The 20,081-nt window shown below is 44.2% G+C and overlaps 1 protein-coding gene and 1 long non-coding RNA gene across 2 annotated transcripts in view; one reads left to right on the forward strand and one right to left on the reverse strand.

Annotated features, from left to right (window-relative positions):
* The window catches only part of LOC310750218, a 35,847-nt gene extending 24,501 nt beyond the window's left edge, over positions 1-11,346 (reverse strand). Inside the window, exons 1-2 of the long non-coding RNA XR_014541982.1 lie at positions 11,025-11,346; positions 5,790-6,036 (exon numbers count right to left, since the gene is read on the reverse strand). This is a non-coding gene — a long non-coding RNA (uncharacterized lncRNA). The remainder of the gene's footprint in view (positions 1-5,789; positions 6,037-11,024) is intronic.
* The window catches only part of TRPV3 (transient receptor potential cation channel subfamily V member 3), a 38,372-nt gene that overhangs the window by 13,984 nt on the left and 4,307 nt on the right, over positions 1-20,081 (forward strand). Inside the window, exons 4-17 of the mRNA XM_083588094.1 lie at positions 3,433-3,465; positions 4,420-4,527; positions 5,048-5,134; positions 5,892-6,049; positions 7,213-7,389; positions 8,723-8,863; positions 9,639-9,919; positions 10,796-10,972; positions 12,125-12,283; positions 13,660-13,761; positions 14,617-14,690; positions 17,514-17,679; positions 18,795-18,861; positions 19,566-19,837. Of these exons, the coding sequence (XP_083444220.1) occupies positions 3,433-3,465; positions 4,420-4,527; positions 5,048-5,134; positions 5,892-6,049; positions 7,213-7,389; positions 8,723-8,863; positions 9,639-9,919; positions 10,796-10,972; positions 12,125-12,283; positions 13,660-13,761; positions 14,617-14,690; positions 17,514-17,679; positions 18,795-18,861; positions 19,566-19,837 (2,002 nt within the window). The remainder of the gene's footprint in view (positions 1-3,432; positions 3,466-4,419; positions 4,528-5,047; positions 5,135-5,891; positions 6,050-7,212; positions 7,390-8,722; positions 8,864-9,638; positions 9,920-10,795; positions 10,973-12,124; positions 12,284-13,659; positions 13,762-14,616; positions 14,691-17,513; positions 17,680-18,794; positions 18,862-19,565; positions 19,838-20,081) is intronic.

The raw sequence follows: 20,081 nt of genomic DNA on the forward strand, positions 1-20,081 counted from the left end.
ATTCAGCTTTCTCTGGCTGTGCATGTAAGAAGCTGGCTTTATGCCTGAGCTGAACTAGCTGCCCCCTAGCTCAGTGTTGTGTATGCCATGGTAGGGAGGCTGCAGCCTTCCAGGTGTTGCTAGACTACAGTTCTCATAACCACTATCCACTGGGCATGTTGGCTGCTGGGAGCTGGAGTCCTACAACATCTGGAGGGCCACCAGTTTCTCTACACTGACTGGCAGTAGCAGCTGTCCAGGAATTTCAGGTAGGGAGTTTTTCCCATTGGGAACTGAACCTGCGGCTTCCTGCATGCAAAGCAGATGCTCAGCCACTTAGTTATGGCGTGTCATGTGCGCTTTCTAAATTAATCGTTGCTAGAGAGCGCTCAGTTGGTAGAGCCTCAGGGTCGTGGGTTTGAGCCCGTTGCTGGGCAAAAGATTTCTGCATTGCAGCGGGTTAGACTAGATGACCCTCGCGGTCCCTTCAAACTCTACAACTGTATGATATCTGCAGCATTTTGGATCCTTTTCTGTACTTCTCCACATTTACAAGTAGCTGATTTAACTGCAAGTGATGGGCCAGAACCAAGGTGGGCAGGCTGTCCTCTGCTTGGCTCGCTTGAATTAAGTGGGATCCAGTGCCCTATATATTTTGTGGCATCTGCAGAGCCCCCTAAAACAGCTTTAAAAACTCTTCTTCAATCATTCAAACACTGCGGAAGACTTTTTGTGATTAGCTCCTCCTCCATGCTCACCAGGCCACGCCTCCACACAAGAGGAGTTCCACGCTGAGTTGTCAATCACAGCTAAGCTCAGACCTCTGCCCAATCAGATACCTTTCCATGCTCTAAGCCGGCTTCACCCTTTCATATGGAGCACTGCTCTTTGAGCTCCCAAGCTCCATCCTCTGACTCTCAGGATAAAGCCTTAAGGTGACCTGGCCTCCCCACCCTCACCTGTCAAACTCAGCAGGTCTTGAGCTAGTTATTTGCTCAGGGTATTCATTTGCATAGTGCAATCAAAAGGCGTTTCATTTGACAGAGTAACACATACAGGTACAACAGCTGCAACAACAAAAACATCCCTGCCCTCAAGAGCCTACGGTCTAAATTTTGACAGTATACAACTGTATGTATATTCTGTGATTACACACACACACACACACAGTGCTTGCTTTGGTTGTGATGGAACTCATCAGGTTGGAGTATAGTCACCTCTTTTTTTGGCTGACAAAAGCAGCCATTATGTGCTTGCATCCAAGGCACTTTTATGAAGATATGTGCAGTGGTATCTCATTTTTTTAGGATACACACACACACACACACACACACACGGGGTGCAATTCAATTCAAGATGCATTTAAAGCTGGCCTTGTTGAATTCTCACTTTCCAAAACAATAAGCAAACTGAAACACAGCTGTCCTTTGCAATTTCTCACTTTCCTTCCCAAACTAGGCTATTTTTGCCACCTTGAGGACTAGAAACTTACCCTTTCTTGTTTTTTTGTTTTGCTTTTGCTAGTTGAGAGGCAGAGGAGGTGTGCACGGACAAATAGGAGCCCTATTCAACCCCCAACTCTGGCTCCATACTAGCCTATATTTGCCACCTTACTGACTAGGAACCTGAGGATACTGAGTCGTGGTAAACTTTACACACTCATGCAGGGCTTGAACAGAAGTAAACAACACTCAGGGCTGTTATCCTCATCCTGCTCCCAAGAATCACTTTGCACAATGCACTGACATTTCTGCTTTCAGTGGCTGCTATTGCCATTGCTTTTAAACTGATCTTAGCAAAATGTAAACAGCTTGTTCCACCCCACCTTGCCTCTCGGGGCTTTCCAAAAGCCGCTGTGCTACTGTTTTCTGGCAGGAGACTGATGTTCCCTCGGCTTTCTCTCTCTCTCCTCCCCATCCCATCCCTCTGTTCTATAAACACCCACATTTTTGTGTGTGTTGTGTTTTGCTGTGTAAGCCCAGAGAAATGTGTCACACGCTGGCTTTGGAATCTGCCCACAGAGGCCCAGAGCGTGGGAATGTGGGGCGTAAGCTTCTCACCCTTGGAGACAAGGCACTAAATTCAGAGCAAAGGGGGAGAAAGGGCTTCACCAGTTTGACCTGGAGGCAGTTCTCAGTTGACTTACTCCACAAGCCATACGGCTGATGGATTTGTTCCATTTATAGGTGGCATTTTCATCTCACCGTTTTACAAATGTTTAATCTTTGTTGTTGCATTTATTCCTGATGTTGTTAGCCGTCTTGGGCTATTTTTAGGAAGGTAGGGCAGGCACAGCCCTCCTAAATATATACCGTATTTTTCACTCTATAAGACGCACCAGACCACAAGACGCACCTAGTTTTTGGAGGAAGAAAACAAGAAAAAAATATATTCTGAATCTCAGAAGCCAGAACAGCAAGGGGGATCGCTGCGCAGTGAAAGCAGCAATCCCTCTTGCTGTTCTGGCTTCTGGGATAGCTGCACAGCACAGCCTGCATTTGCTCCATAAGACGCACACACATTTCCCCTTACTTTTTAGGAGGGAAAAAGTGAGTCTTATAGAGCAAAAAATACGGTACGTTTCTATCCCATCTTTCCTTTAAGTCGCTCAAAGCAGCACAGATGCTGTGTGCTCCTCCTTTTTATTCCCACAACAACCGTGTGAGGTGGCTAGACTGGAAATTACGAGCATGGATCAGATATGCTACCTTGGCTCATAAGATAGCCAGGTGCTGTCTTGCCCTGTCAAATTTATTTATTTTATTTTTAAAACAACCTTCAATGTTAATTTATTGCCCCGCCTTTCCTCCAAGGAGCACAAGATGGTTTTTTCTCCTCCCCATTTCCCTATTCTGTTCTCACAACAACCCTGCAAGCAGTTTAAGCTGAGAGTCAATGAACTGCCCCAAAGCCACCCAATGAGCTCCCTGGCTGAGTAGGGATTTGAATCCAGCACCCTAACCACCATACCACACTGGCTCTTGCTGTACTGCTCTGGCGGGAAGGTAAATGGCATTTCCGTGTGCTGCTCTGGTTCGCCAGAAGCGGCTTAGTCATGCTGGCCACATGACCCGGAAGCTGTACGCCGGCTCCCTCGGCCAATAAAGCGAGATGAGCGTCGCAACCCCAGAGTCTGGACCTAATGGTCAGGGGTCCCTTTACCTTTACCTTTAACCACCCCAAAAAACTTCCTCAACCTCTAATGACAGCTGAAACACTGGGCTTGTGGCCTGTTTGAACTACCTGCTTCTTGCAGATATGCAGGTGAAGTGGATGGGCTGCAAGCAGGCACATTCCACAGCCACACATGTTTCTAGTCCCCAGTGTTCCTTCTTGCCAGCTAGCTCCAGGGGGTGGGTGGGTGGGGAATCAAACTTGTTTCTCTTTTGCTGGCTAGACTCAAAACCTGACTCTGTTTTCCCCCCTCCTCTTTTGGAACACCCCCTCTCTCAGGCAGATCACTGGTCTCATCCCTCTCTTTGGCTGGTAGGTATGACCCACATTCCAAACTGACCTCCTTAACAATTATTGCTAGCGTTTGTTTATTCAGTTGTTGTATTCTCTCATACACGCACAAATCCTTTGGCTTCTCTGAAAGATACCCATGTGGATTTTTAAATTTTATTTTTGGTCAAACACGGATTCAATCAGTGGTGCTGTTGTGTAATTTTACAGTATAATACTGGGGGCTGGGAGTGGGGAGACCTGTTTAGAAGGTATTGTACAATACTTCACTCCATTAAAAATGCCAGCCCTGGCTATTGCTGAGCTTCTGCCTGATAGCCCTACCTGATTTTTTATTTAGGTGGAAGTGACAACATAAAGGGTTGAAAAGCAGGTGCTTAAATTTGCAACAAGCTCTCTGATTCAGGGTGGAAAACCCTTTTTAAGACCAAGGGCCGCATTGCCTGCTAGCCAACCTTCCGAGGGCCACTTGCCTGTGGTGGGCGGAGCCAGAGACAAAACTTGGTGGAGCAACAGGTGCATTCTTCACCTTTATGTAGTAGGGTAGTTTCTACCCACACGGAAACGCCCCACACTCTATCCTTCATCCAGACAAGCAAGAAGCATTATCAGAATTCAAGGACACATTTCCAGCTGGGCAAAAAACATTCGAGGAAGGTGTGAAGCAGGGCCAAAGGTCCATCTAGTGCATCAGTCTGATTGGTCAACCAGTGGCCCATCAGATGCATCCAGGAAGACACCAAGGAGGGTACAAAGCCAACAGCCCTCCCCATGTTGTTGTCCTCAGGATTTCATAATTAGAGGTAGACTGTCTCCGTGTGTGGAGGTCCCACATATATCATGCACCCATGCAGAGCTTTTTAAAAATTGCCCTCCTGGGAAATGAAACACATATGGACAGGGGGGTGGCTGCTAGGCCTGTCGCTCTCTGTTTTTGCCCTCCTACTAATAATAGCTTCGATCCAATGTATTCAGCAGTTCCCACTTTTTTCTCGAGATTGAAGCCTTCGACACCAATGTCACACCAAGCCGGACGTCACCTCCCGTCTTCTCAAAGCCGATGGACTCCAATATCCGCCCGTGGTACGTACCAGATAACGCGCTTGCTTCCCTCACATTGTCAGGAAAAGGCACGGTTGGGCTTCCGCGATGCTGCTCACCAGGGCGAATGCAGCACAGCCCCCTGGCAAGCGTCACAAGCAAAATCCTTCTTCCCAGCTTCCCAGCCTTGTCACCCTTAGGGAAGAGAGATAGGGTGGGGTGGGGGTGGGGAGGTTTGCTTGAGCTGCTGCTTTGAGGCTCAGCAGCAGGCCCACCTATCATCTACTCCACCATCCTAAGTGCCACTTCGACAGGTGGGCAGTATTGCCCACCTGTCAGCCACATGACTTGCTGCCACAGGAGGCAGGAATGGCCATCCGTTTTGCCCCGTATTAACATTTTTGTTATGGCATTCCTTGACTGAAGGCTACAAATTAAGTCTTAGTCACCAATTATATTCATTCTAGATGCTTTTGTTTCCTGATTTTCATGTGTAATTGCAGCTGATATTCTTCTGGCCTTATTTTTTTTTTCTTCTCACACCCTCTTTTTTGGCGTCCAGTGCATCTGCAAATTGCGAAGATATGGACTCCCCACAGTCCCTCCAAGATGACATGACTGAATACACCCCAAATGCAGACAGCTATTGGTGAGTGAACACACGTGATGCATTTCTGCACAGGGATTTTCTATAGATTCAGTGCTGACACGGGTTAGATTTACTGAGATCTTCCTCTCCTTCCCACCGGTGTGGTCTAAAAATCAAAGCCACCAGGCTAGATATCAATTTGGATGTGCCTTTAGGAATGATTGCCAATCAAATAAATTTTGTAGATGTTCTTAAACATTTTTAGATGCTTTTAACTGTTCTCAAGTGCTTTGTATTTATATTTATCTTACTTTTAATTGTATTGTTTTACCACTTTGGTGTTTGCTGCCCTGGGCAACTCTGGAAGGGCAAGATGGAAATAAAATCACCACCTTCATCAAAAACAAAATGTATAGCAAACAACTTAATAGAGAACAGGAACCAGATGAGGTCTGATGCAGACTTATCATTTAACCCTGGTTCACATCCTAAACCCAGGTTCTTGCTGAAGCTTGCTCAGCTAAGTCCTTAACGCTATATACATATAGCTGGACAAATAGGAAATGGTTTTAAACTTACCAAGCTACAAGCAAAGCCCTTTACCCAAACATAGCGTGTGTCTGAGTGTCTAGAGCATCTTGCACAAATTACCTTATCAGCGCTACAAGGTGGACCAGTATTATTATCTCACGTTGCAAATACAGGGCAGGCTTACCGTAAGAGAGTTTGCAGCTGAAGAGAGAGAGATTTGAACTTCCCGGCTGAGCTGCAACCATTTCTCTGCTTCCATGCCAACATTCTTCTGCTTTTAATCCAGCACTAATTCATCTCAAAGCGCTCGGCAAAACAACCGTCGGAAAAAGTTGAAGAAGTATCTGTTTCGGGCAGTGTCAGAGGGCAATATAGAAGAACTCCAGCACCTCCTTGCCGAAGTGAAGGATCGGTCGCATGCCTGCAGAAACCTGACAGTCCAAGGTATTCAGAAATTAAATTGAAATTATACCCAGCCCTTCTTCCCAAAGGAGCCCAGGGTGCCAAACATATCAATAATCAGATGCAATTAAAATGTCTAAAAACAGTTTTGAAAAACAAGCTTCTAAAAACAGTCAAAGGCTTCTAAAAACCAAGACCGACTCTCACAGCTAATAATTTATGGGTTGCTAGGAATAGTGTGTTTCGGCTATCGAATGGCTGGTGGCAGGGAAGGCCACCATCTTGAATGGCTCTAAAAGTGAATTAGACAAATTCATGGAGACGTCTGCCAATGGCTACTAGCCGCAATGGTTATGCTGTGCTTCTATGGTCAGAGGCAGTACAGTGGTACCTCGGGTTACATATGCTTCAGGTTACAGACTCCGCTAACCCAGAAATATTACCTCGGGTTAAGAACTTTGCTTCAGGATGAGAACAGAAATCGTGCAGCAGCGGTGCAGCGGCAGCAGGAGGCTCCATTAGCTAAAGTGGTGCTTCAGGTTAAGAACAGTTTCAGGTTAAGAACAGACCTCCACAACGAATTAAGTTCTTAACCCAAGGTACCACTGTAATGCTTCTGAATGCCAGTTGCTGGAAAACCACAGGAGCGGAGAGTGCCCTCATGCTCGAATCCTGCTTGTGAGTTTCCTCACAGGCATCCAGGTGGCCACAGTGAGAACAGGATGTTGGACTAGGTGGGCCATTGGCTTGATCCTGCTTTCGTTCTTCTGTTTTAGATTCTCCCTAAAAGATAAGAAGGAAGGAGACAGACACACCTCACTAGGAAGGGTGTTCCACAAATGGGGAGCCACCACCAGGAAAGCCCTGTCAAGGGTCACTGCCAACTGGGCACCCCCACCCAGTGGTGGTAGTTTAAAGGATGGTAGATTTTGCTCATACATTAGGGGAAACGTCTTAATGGCAAGAGCAGTTAATTAATAGAACCAGTTACTCAGAGAAGCAGTGCACTTTCCCTTGCTAGGGCTCTTGAAACCGAAGATGGGTAGCCATCTAGTGGAAATCCTTTGGATTTCCTGAACTGAGCAGGAAACCTACAATGGCCTCCCTCCAATGCTAAGATTTTTCGTAAGCACTTGTTTTTCATATTATTATTATTCTTATTCTTATTCTTATTCTAATTCTTCTTATTATTATTATTTTGCCAGACTATCTGATGAAAAAAATGACCTCTTCTGACACAGGCAAGACCTGCCTAATGAAAGCCTTGCTAAACATCAACGAGAACACAAAGGAAATTGTGAAAATACTTCTCTCATTTGCAGAAGAAAACCTGATCTTAGAAAGGCTCATCAATGCTGCATACACAGAAGAGGCCTACAGAGGTACAGTATTTGTGCTTTGCGTTCAAACCTGAAGAACATTGTGATGAGTATCATAGCACTTATTCCCCTATGACGTACTTGCTCCCCTCATCACACTATAACTTTGGACTACAAAATACAACGCAACTGAATGTTTGAAGATTCAGGGCGGACCGTAGAATTGGCTCCTGGAAGAGACAGTGATGGCCACCAACCTGGGTGACTTTAAAAGAGGATTAGACAAGTTCATGGAGGATAGGGCTAGCAATGGCTACTAGCCAGGATGGCTATGTCTTGCTTCCACCGTTGGAGACAGTACTGCCTCTGAATATCAGCTCTAAATCGGGACGCGGGTGGCGCTGTGGGTTAAACCACAGAGCCTAGGACTTGCCGACCAGAAAGTTGGCAGTTCGAATCCCCGCGACGGTGTGAGCTCCTGTTGCTCGGTCCCTGCTCCTGCCAACCTAGCAGTTCGAAAGCACATCAAAGTGCAAGTAGATAAATAGGTACCGCTCTGGCGGGAAGGTAAACGGCGTTTCCGTGCGCTGCTCTGGTTCGCCAGAAGTGGCTCAGTCAGGCTGGTCACATGACCCGGAAGCTGTACACTGGCTCCCTCGGCCAATAAAGTGAGATGAGCGCCGCAACCCCAGAGTCGGCCATGACTGGACCTAATGGTCAGGGGTCCCTTTACCTTTATCAGCTCTAAACATCCCCTAAGTTGGGACAGCCTAATTTCAGGCTCTCCACAGGCATCTAGTTGGACACTGTGAAAACAGGGTGCTGGGGTAGATTGGGTTTCTGATGTGTACCAGCCAACACTTCTGGATCCTTATGTTCTAATGCATACTGTTAAGTGATGGGAGAAGGGTTTATAAATACTCAAAAAGATGTTTCCAATCTGCAAAGCAAGTGCAAATGCCGTTTTAGCAGAAACAAGACTAAATATCAGTGGGTAGGATGCTAGGGTGACAAATTATGGAACTGCAGAATGAGATTCACAGAATTGTAAGTTGGAAGGGGCCCAAAGGATCGCCTAGTCCAGGGGTAGTCAACCTTTTTATACCTACCGCCCACTAATGCATCTTTCTTGGTGGTAAAATTTCCTTACCGCCCACCAGTCCTCAATGGAAGGAGGATTCAGCTTGTGCCGTAGAACCCCCTGCCGCCCACCTAGAAACCTGAAACGCTCAGCAGTGGGCGGTAAGGATCAGGTTGACAACCCCTGATGTAGTCCAAGCTCCTGCAATGCCCACAGCTACCCCTGGGTGGGCTTGAACCACCAACCTTCTGGTTCGCAACCAGGCACCCTGGCCCATTGCACTACCTGAGGTACATGTGTTTCTTTGTTCTGCAGGACAGACAGCTTTAAACATTGCCATTGAGAGACGGCAGTATGACATTACTCAGACCCTGATTGAGAAAGGAGCGGATGTGAACGCCCATGCACAAGGCGTCTTCTTCAATCCTAAACACAAGCACGAAGGTTTTTATTTTGGTAAGCAAATGCAGGAGGGCAGCTGATGCAATGATGCCATGGGAACTGGGATGGATGAATCTGTTTTTGTTTCCTCTCAATTTACCAGCTTCCCAATCTTTAGTTCATTTCTCGACATTTCTCCTAAATAATTGCAAATTTTGAAAAGTCCTCGGGAAAATTCATCCGCACCTTTAGTGCAAATTTCTCCTAAGATACACAAACTAGTATGCAGTTTTGCCTGGTATCCACATGTTTTGATGTTTGCATCAGGAGGACACCCGTGTCCTCTTCCCCACATACAGATGGAGAAATTTGCTTCAGCTTGCAGCCAAATGCATACCTAGCCCACCAGCACTGTTTGAAGCAATATGTCAGTTGAAGCACACCTGTCCTTTGAAATTTGCAGTTCTCTGAATTTTGCAATGCAGATTTCCAACCAAACAATGTATGCAAAAGCTCATATATCTTAGGGGGAAGTGTGTGTAAAAATGCAATTATTAGTAAAAACAACATAAAAACTCTGCATGAAATTGCTTGTATAAATGTGTACGTCAGGCAAAAGGCTACACACAAAAGTGTGTATATTAGGAGAAATTTGCACCGAAAGGCTGCTAAATTCTCACAGTGACTTTATAAAAAATGAATAAATCACAATCTGGTGTAGAAATGTGAAGCATTGGAAAAATGAGAAACTGAGAACTGCCCCTCTGAAACTGACAGATCTGTACATCCCTAATACCATTAAATTAAAAATATAAAGAGCAACAACTACAATGATGCATTATTTCCTCAGGAGAGACACCCCTGGCGTTAGCTGCCTGCACCAACCAGCCAGACATTGTCGAGCTATTAATGAACAACAGCAAGACGGACATCACTTCCCAAGATTCGAGGGGGAACAATATACTCCATGCCTTGGTGACAGTCGCAGAAGACTTTAAGACGCAAAATGACTTTGTGAGGAAGATGTACGATGCCATCCTCTTGAAAAGCAGAAACCGGGATTTGGAGACGATGAAGAATAAGGATGGTTTGACGCCTCTGCAGCTAGCTGCAAAAACTGGGAAGCTGGAGGTAAGCCTGACTTGGGAAGCAAAGGAGGAAGAAGAAGGAGACCCTGGCAGGTGGCATATTATGAAATGTTGGAAATATGTGGATTTTTTTGGGTAGACCAGGAAAACCTGTGGTCCTCTGGATGGTTTTGGATTCCATTAGCCCCTGCAGGCATGGCCAGTGGTCAGGAACAATGTAGTCCAGCAACATCTGGAGGTCCAGTGGTCAGGAACCTCAGGCACAGGGCCCAAATGTGGCCCACTGTCTGGCCCTCTTAACACTTTCCAGGCCACACCATTACCAGCACTGCTCCACGCCCTCCATGAATGCTTTTGCCTGACTGGAACATGTCTCTAAACTTCAATAAAGTCTCTTGCTTGCTTGCAAACAGGATAAGGAGATATGTGGTGTGTGTGTGTGTCTTGTAAGACTGGAATATAGCGCATCTATTGCTTTGCCTCTCGTTCCTGCCTTCTACTGGCATGTGGCCCTCAGAAGGTTGCCTACAACACAATGTGGCCCTCAGGCTGCTGTAGATTCTGCAGCCATTTTGGACTTCACTGGGTAGGAGCAACAGGAAGAGAGCCAAGTTTAGTTTTCATTTGGTTGCAACAACAGAGGGAGGTGGTACAGCAATATGCTAGTTATGCAATGTCTGTGGGAGCTTAGCAGCCACTGCCAGACTTAATGAATGCGGTAACAGCACAGTGTGCAAGATTAGATCTGAGCCAGATCTCATAACTTAGTCCCATCAGTTGTTCCCCAGCAAATGGTAGACTGCCTCTGAATGTGGAGGTATCACATAGCCATCTGGACTAATGGCTGATTATGATTTATTTTTTATTAGTCAGTGGGGGACTTTTAACTTGCTCACATATCTCCATTTTGGTCCATTAGATTCTGAAATACATTCTTAGCAGAGAAATCAGAGACAAGCCAAACAGAAGCCTTTCCAGGAAATTTACTGACTGGGCTTATGGACCCGTACAGTCTTCCCTGTACGACTTGACAGAACTGGACACCACCTCGGAGAACTCCTTGCTGGATATTATTGTCTACAATACAAATATTGGGGTAAGTTCATGCACCCTTAAAAAAAAAGTGTTGCTTTAGGAATCCTACATACCAACAGTGTGTTCAATTTTCCAAGCGTCAATCTATATTTAGCCCAAACGGCAGCATCTATGCAAAAGAGGATGGTAACATCAGACGTGGGGCAGGGAGGAGCTCCAAGCTTTGCAGAAAAACATTTTTTTGGGGGGTGGGAATCCTGCAAGGGAGAGAGAAACTCCAAAGTAGCCCAACAACAACTGGATGTGCCCATTTGCCATGGAATCCTGAGCATCTGCTAGGGCTGTGACTGTGGCAGGGGCAAGGATAGAAAATGGATAGTGGATGGAATGGAGTACCCCAGAATGGGGTGGCTGGCTGGCTGGATTCTTGCAAAGTGGTGTGTGTGTGTGTGTTTGGTATTACATGGAACAATACAATTAAAACAAATCTCTCTGTCTCTCTCTCACACACACATCCAAACACTTCTAACTAGAGCTCACACTTGCTTTTAATATGCCTGGAAAAGTTCTACAAAAATAAAAAAAATCAGCCTTTCCTATTCATTCACCAGCATAGGTTGTTTCTAGAACACATCAGCATTAGCCATCCTCAGAGTAGACCCATTGGAATTGATGGACATGACTAATTTAGGTCGCTTAATTTTAATGGGACTACTCTGAGTGGTCCTTAGCTGGATACAGCCCACAGCATTAACCCACCATCATATATCACATTGTTAAAATTAAGCCAGTCCTTAAGGCCTGCAGACACCTGGGTTCAAATCTTCACCCGACACACCGGTTGACCTTGGACCAGTCACAGTCTTTCAGCTTAATCTGCCTCACAAATCAGGTGTGAGCGCAAAATGATGGGGAAGCGGGAAACATGTATGGCGTCTTTGAGCTCCTAGGGAGGAAAAACAACATATAAAAGAAAGGAATAACTATAATAAAATAGGCTCCCCATTAGTTAATCAACTAAGGCATTAGCTGATTTATCTACCCATTGAACGCTTTCAGTTCTCCTGCTCCAGGCAAGGCACTGCTGGGATTAACTGCTTGTATAACCGCAGGCTTGACATCTTCCACCATCTGTTTCCAAGAGCTCATTATTTTATTCTCTATCTGGTCACGATGACCCCCCGGGGGGACTGACTCCTCTTGTCTTCTGCAGAATCGCCACGAAATGTTGGCTTTGGAACCTCTGCATTCCCTGCTGCGCATGAAGTGGAAAAGGTTTGCCAGACACGTGTTCTTCGTCTCCTGCTGTTTATACTTCATCTACAATGTGTTGCTGACGTTGATCTCCTACTACAGGCCTCAAGCAGAAATGGTAAGGTGTCCCCCCCCCCAAAAAAATGCCCCACTGTTTCTCCCATTTTGCTTTGTAAAATACGTAGCTGTTAAATATGCAGTGATGGTCACCAACTTGGATGGCTTTAAAAGAGGGTTAGATAAATTCATAGAGCAGAGAGCTATGTATCAATGGCTACTAGCCACAATGGCAACCTTCCACCTCCATTGCTAGAGGCAGTAAATGCCTCTGAATGCATCACAATTGGGGAGAGTTGCTCATGTGGGCTTTGGGGCAACTGGTTGGCCACTGTGAGAGCAGGATGCTGGACTGGATTGGGTCCTCTTTGGCCTGATGTAGCAGCCAGACCCTTCCAATGTTCTGAAAGCTTTGAGTGAAGATTTCACACCTCAGCACTATACATTTTTTATGGGCTAGGACCTGCCCTCCAATTCCTTGAAAGTTTTCTTCTTCTGCAAAAAAAATGCTTTTTTGCTTTTGTACCTCATTCACAGGGCACTTTAGCTTGTATTTATATTGTTGTGTGCAGGGATACTGTTGTTGCTATTTATGAATTGCCTTGTGCAGGTGTCCCAAGGTGATATACAAAATACAACAAAAACAGCTAAAAAACCAACAGAACATGAATTTAAAAACTAGTAGCCACCCATGGCAGAAACGTTTCCATTCAGTGTTGAGGTTGGAACAAAAATGTTCTCAGTTGTTTCTGGAAAGTGCAGGTGTGGACACCCGTCATATCTCGATGGGGATGCTGTTCCGCAGAACAGGGGCAGCCAAAAAGCTCTGCTCTGAGTGATCTGTGCAGTGGGCTTCCAAGAGCTTTGAAACTTGAAGGAGAAACTCTCCTGCTGACTGATGGTTGGATGGTACCGTGTACGCCTCCTTCCGGCAACTCCTGCAGCCAAGCTGGTGCCCAAAGTCTTGCTCCGCTTTCCTTTGGGCCACATCAGTGAGGCTGAGAGTGGGGTCTTATTCTGTGGGCAGCCCAGGACCTCCATACACACTGCCCAGGCTTGTGCCTCGGGAAGGTCGCTTTGGTGCTGCTAACACAGCAGCTTGACTTCACTCCCAGAGGTGTACTTCGTTGTCTCTTGAGACAGACAGATGCCAACAACATAAATAAAGGGGATTAGGTTGAGCTTACTTCATCATTGTAAGAGGAGTCATGTATGCTTTCCTTTCCATTAAGTGTTTCTCCAGCACTCTGAAGCCTCCCCAGATGCCCACACTTCCTGGTCTGAAAAGGCGCCATGACCACTTTCCCTATCCCAACTTCATGACATCATATGCACCACAACTTGTTGGAAATTTGAAAATTAGGATGTTAAATAATGGATATAGATTCAGTCGTGGGATCATCCTGAATTTTTCTCTCACCTCTGTCTTGTTTTCAGGCTCCACCATATCCTCTGAGTTTGACTGATGACCTCAGCTGGCTCCAGCTGACAGGACAAGTGACAGTGATGTTGGGGGCCATATTTATAGCAATTAAAGAGGTGAGATTCAATTATTGTTGTTGTTTGCTTTTTAATGTAAAATCAAAAGTACAAACAATCAATCAAAATGATGAAACATAGGAGCAGTACAGAGGTTGTATTTTCCATATATATATAAAAACAAAAGCAGCAAAACACATCATGATAACCAAATTGTGTGATTTGGGGAAAGAGTTTTGTACATTTGGATCTGACACTTCAGAAATTAAATCCAGTGTTAAAATATTCCAGGTCCTCTTTATCCTTAGAATTGCATAATTTGTGAGTTATTTTCTCTGCAATAGCCAGAGTCCACATATTCTTGTACCACAAGAGCTCTATGTCCTGTAGTGTTTTCAATTTCTGGGCCAAATAAGTTGTTATGAAACTTTCAATGCTCTCTCATTCAGTCCAACCCCAGACATTTTGCTGCCTGATGCAGAGCTCAAAGGGCACACTTCTTCCTTTAGGACCAACACTTTAAAAAGTCTTGCTGTCCCATTCAGGCTGTGATCCTTAGCTGCCTGCCCAGAAGTACACCCTGCTGAACTTAATGAGATTTACTTCTGAATATATATGTACAGGGCTGTGCTAATTCTTGCCTTCATCTGTTAGGTTGTAGTGCAACTGGGGCCGGCCCTACCGTTGTCTTTGTAAACTGCTGTGTGTTTGTGTCAGTTTTATAGATACATCCTAAAAGTAAAATGAATGGCTTTGGGAGGAGAGACCTGTGGCCCTCTAGATGTTGCTAGGCTACAACTCTCATTGTTCCTGGCTGCTCCTTATGCCTGTAACTGATGCATTGGTCCATCCCTAGTCGCTGCTTTGTGTGTTTGTGTGTTTTGTTAATCTACTCCTGGCAATTTCTACCTGCAGAGCGTAGCTATCTTCCTGCTCAGGCCTTCAGATCTCCAATCAATCCTATCTGACGCTTGGTTCCATTTCGCATTGTAAGTCATGCATAAGAATGCAAACGATTACAGCTCTGAAATAACATCCAGTCTTTCTCCGCTAAGTGGCTCATGGGCAATGCCTCTCTTTAACTCTGCCCTTAGCTCTTTTCTAATCTCTCTGCCAGCTCTTGATGTGATTTAGACATATAAATGTATATGCCATTTAAGGTCAAATGTGTTCCTTTTTTTTTTTAAAGATATTTATTAAAGTTTTACAAAAAGAAGAAAATTACAGAATAAAAAAAGAAAACAAAAAGAAAGAAGAAAAAATACAAAGAGTACAAAAATACATAAAAAAGATACAAAATACAAAATAAATAAATAAATAAATAGTTAAAAACAAATCAATCTTTTCATATCTTAAATTTCGTTTACTTATTTCCCCGACCTCCTCACACCTCCCTTTTTTGTATTCCCGTTCACATGGTTAATTCAGCAAATCCTTACCCTCTTTCTTTTATCTTAACTCTATATTTCAACATATTATAACTTTATATTTTCATCCGTTATCAATCCATTTTTACATATTCTTATTAACCTTGTTGCTAAGGCCACTTGGTTTCAATCCAACATCATTTTAACATTCATTAATTTTACAATGTTTCTGCAAATAGTCTTTGAATTTCTTCCAATCTTCTTCCACCAACTCTTCTCCCTGGTCTTGGATTCTGCCAGTCATTTCCGCCAGTTCCATATAGTCTATCACTTTCATCTGCCATTCTTCCAGAGTGGGTAAATCTTGTGTCTTCCAATACCTTGCGATGAGTATTCTTGCTGCTGCTGTAGCGTACATAAAGAAAGTTCTATCCTTCTTTGGCACCAATTGGCCGACCATGCCCAGGAGAAAGGCCTCTGGTTTCTTCAAGAAGGTATATTTAAATACCTTTTTCATTTCATTATAGATCATCTCCCAGAAAGCCTTTATCCTTGGGCACGTCCACCAAAGGTGAAAGAATGTACCTTCACTTTCTTTACATTTCCAACATTTATTATCGGGCAAATGATAGATTTTTGCAAGCTTGACTGGTGTCATGTACCACCTGTATATCATTTTCATAATATTCTCTCTTAAGGCATTACATGCCGTAAATTTCATACCTGTGGTCCACAACTGTTCCCAGTCAGCAAACATAATGTTATGTCCAACATCTTGTGCCCATTTAATCATAGCAGATTTAACCGTTTCGTCCTGAGTATTCCATTTCAGCAGCAAGTTATACATTCTTGAAAGTATCTTAGTTTTGGGATCTAACAGTTCTGTTTCCAATTTTGATTTTTCCACCTGGAAGCCAATTTTTTTGTCCAGATTGTAAGCCTCCCTTATTTGATAATAGTGAAGCCAGTCTTGCACTTTATCTTTTAATTTCTCAAAACTCTGCAATTTCAATTTGTCTCCTTCTTGTTCCAAAATTTCCCAATATTTCGGCCATTTGGCCTCCATATTGAGCTTTTTCTGAGCCTTCACTTCCATCGGTGACAACCACCTTGGGGTTTTATTTTCAAGTAAGTCCTTATATCTTATCCAGACATTAAACAATGCTTTCCTGACAATATGGTTTTTGAATGCTTTGTGAGCTTTAACCTTGTCGTACCACAAATATGCATGCCACCCAAAAACGTTGTTAAAACCTTCTAAATCCAAAATGTCTGTGTTCTCAAGAAGCAGCCATTCTTTCAACCAGCAGAATGCTGCTGATTCATAATAGAGTTTAAGGTCTGGCAGGGCAAATCCACCTCTTTCCTTTACATCAGTTAATATTTTAAATTTTATTCTGGGCTTCTTGCCCTGCCAGACAAATCTAGAAATATCTCTCTGCCACTTCTTGAAACAGTCCATTTTGTCCAAAATCTGCAATGATTGAAACAAAAATAACATTCTTGGCAATACATTCATCTTTATAACTGCAATTCGACCTAACAAGGAAAGCTTCAAATTTGACCATATTTCTAGATCCTTTTTCACTTCTGACCAACATTTCTCATAATTGTCTTTAAATAAGTTTAAGTTCTTAGCAGTCATATTAACCCCCAGGTATTTTACTTTCTTAACCAATGATAAACCTGTCTCCTTCTGAAACCTCTCTTTCTCAATCGGTGTTAAGTTTTTCTCAAGAACTTTAGTTTTTAACTTGTTCAACTTAAATCCTGCCACATGACCAAATTCTTGAATCAGTTCTAATACTCTTTTAGTACTAGATTCTGGCTCCTGTAACATCAGTACTAAGTCATCTGCAAAAGCTTTCAATTTGTACTGTTTGGCTCCGACCTGTATACCTTTAATAAGGTCAAATGTGTTCCTGGTGCCAGGGTGGCTTTTAAGATGCTTAATACTAGCATCTTAAAAGGCTGTGCTGTAATTATGAATGGGAGAGAAATTTGATTGTTTGCCTTGAAAGGCCATCCTACCTAATTCACGCTTTCTGACAAAAATATGCAAACTGATTTCCCAGTGCAGTTCTTCATCAAAGGATTGTGTGCAAAAATGCAAATACTAGGAAGAAACAGGCAGAAAAAAGCATGCGTTGGAGAAAATAACTTACAAATACTCATTATATGGGGGGAATTGCATGCAAAAATGTGTCTATTTCAGGAAATATGCCCTAAAATGCAGATGGATTTCCATGTGGGCTTTACAAAATAATAATCACGATGTAGAAATGCAGAGAATTCATTTTAGAATGGAAAATTAGAAACTGAAATTGACAAATGCCCCCCATCCTTAGTAGTTGTAACATACCCACGTCAAGAAAGTCTCTACCTGCTTCTTAATTGTCCAGTTTTCCTCACAGATGCAACTTTTTCCCTGTTGTGTCTTGACAGTTTTATACAAGCAGTCTTGGTTGTCTTCTCTGTCTGCTTGTACTTCTTCTCCTACAAAGAACACCTTGCGTGCCTCGTCTTAGCCATGTCCTTAGGGTGGGCCAACATGCTGTATTTCACCCGGGGTCTGCAGTCCATGGGAATCTATAGTGTGATGATCCAGCAGGCAAGTATGCCCTTCCAAGTTCCATTCGATATTTGATTGTGGCTGTCTGTCCACCATCTCCAGCACCCTGGTCTCAAAAGTGCTTGTCCTTCAGAAGGGCAGCTCCATTGCTGCACGAGCTGCTGCATGTCCTTACTGTTACTTTTTGTAATAAGGAACTTGGCTATAACCTTGGCTCTTCTAATGCCCATTTTTCCTTCTTTTGAAACAAAGCGGCCTGTCTTTGAGGGAAGTGCAAGAGCAGCTCCTGCTCTGCATGCAGGAGTTCAATCCCTGGCATCTCCAGGCAGGATGGGGAAAGATTCCCTGCCTGAAACCATGGAGAGCCACATTTGATAACACAGAGATAGATAGATGATGGCTATGCTCTGCCTCTATTGGGCTTGCTGAACAGAAAGTCGGCGGTTTGAATCCGTGCCATGGGGTGAGCTCCCGTTGCTCTGTCCCAGCTCCTACCAACCTAGCAGTTCAAAAGCATACTAACACGAGCAGATAAATAGGTACCACTGTGGTGGGAAGGTAAACGGCGTTTCTGTGTGCTCTGGCAGTCATCACGGTGTCCCGTTGTGCCAGAAGCAGTTTAGTCATGCTGGCCACAGGACCTGGAAAGCTGTCTGCGGACAAATACTGGCCTCCTTGGCCTGAAGCGAAATGAGCACCACACACCATAGTTGCCTTTGATTGGACTTAACCGTCCAGGGGTCCTTTTCCTTTACCTGCTATTGGAAGGAGGGAAGAGAGCACTTGTGCCCAGGTCCTGCTTGCTGGTTTCCCACAGGCATTCTCTGGGTGGCCACTGTGAGAACAGGATGCTGGACTAGTTGGGCCATGGGCCTGATTCAGCAGGCTCTTCTTACATTCTTATGGAGCAATGGTCTGATTCAGCATAAGGATCCCTGAAGCACATCTTAATGCAGACAAATTGAGAGAGCCCGTTTTGTCTTCACAATGTATCAGCATCCAGTAAAAGTGCTTTTGGGGTCAGCTTTCCAAATGCATATAGACTGAATACACTGATGCTGATAACTTGAACTACTGAAAGAGGTAGAGCGGTAAAATGGAGAGTTTTGAGGTTCTAATTAACATGCCATTGTGTTTTCCTTTTCCTTTTACAGGTCATATTGCATGACGTGATAAAGTTTCTAGTGGTGTACATTGTATTTCTGCTCGGATTTGGTGTAGGTAAGCAGAATTTGATGGTTATTATAGGAAGGTGGCGGTATCTTAAAAACATTTTGCATAGCTGGAATGCTGAGCTATCTAATCTTTGCTGGACTAAGCCTGCAGAACTCATGGCCCACCTAGGTAAACATAGCCCTGCTCTGCCCGACAAAGCATTCAGTGAAATGTGTAAGCTTGCATCCTCTTACACCAATCCAAATTGTACCAATATATGATTTGGATCTTCCACATGGCAGTTCATGCGGCCAAGTTTTGTGTCGTTTCCACAGAAAATCATCCTAGCACTCTGCCCCATATTATTTCTCCATTGAATCCAGATGTACCAATTCTGCAGAAAATGCAGCAAGTAAAAAAACCCAAAAAGCCACCCTGTGGAAATGGTAGATCCAAATTAAATGGGGTGGGTTTATGGGATGGGATTTTAATGGGGACAACATTGTGTGGATGGTGAACAAAACTTCTGTGGATGAGCAGCATCATGTCTCCAATAGACTGCAATGTGGAAGCTTCCCCCCCAACGTTTTCTTCTGAATATGGGGTAAGATAAATGCAAGGATTGTGGAGTCTTTGGGGAGCTTGTCAACCATTCTTGACCCTTGTAAGAACTCCTTGTAAACTTCCAGAAAAGCGCACAGGAACACAGAAGACATTCTACAAATATACAATATTAAAGGTGCCCTTCTCTCTTTCTCTCTTAAACACAGCCCTTGCTGCCTTGATAGATGATTGTCCTGAAAACAGTAAGTGCAGTAACTTCAGCACTTTAGGGAATGTCGAGATCGAACTCTTCAAACTCACCTTAGGCCTCGGTGACCTGGAGATCCACAAGGATGCAAAATACCCCATTCTGTTTCTGCTGCTCCGCATCTCCTTCGTCATCTTGACCTTTGTTCTCCTCCTTAACATGTTGATCGCATTGATGGGGGAGACAGTGGAAGATATATCCAAGGAGAGTGAACATATCTGGAGGCTTCAGGTTGGTTTTCCCATTACCACTGCAGCGGGGGGGGGGGCATATCCTTCCAGCCAAAATCTAAACCATGCCTGTAAACAGAATGTCAGCTGACAGCGCCAATCAGCTGATCAGCACAGCTAGTTAGTCCCCTCGCCTTAGCATGGGTGATCTCAGTGGGGCTCATTGTCAGTCCTCGACTAGCTAATCAGTGGGTTCTGTTCGCAAAGGAACAATCAAGTGTTCACTTCAAGCTCCAAATCCTTTT

This window comes from Podarcis filfolensis (genome assembly GCF_964270895.1).
Source record: "Podarcis filfolensis genome assembly, chromosome: 15".
NCBI lineage: Eukaryota > Metazoa > Chordata > Lepidosauria > Squamata > Lacertidae > Podarcis > Podarcis filfolensis.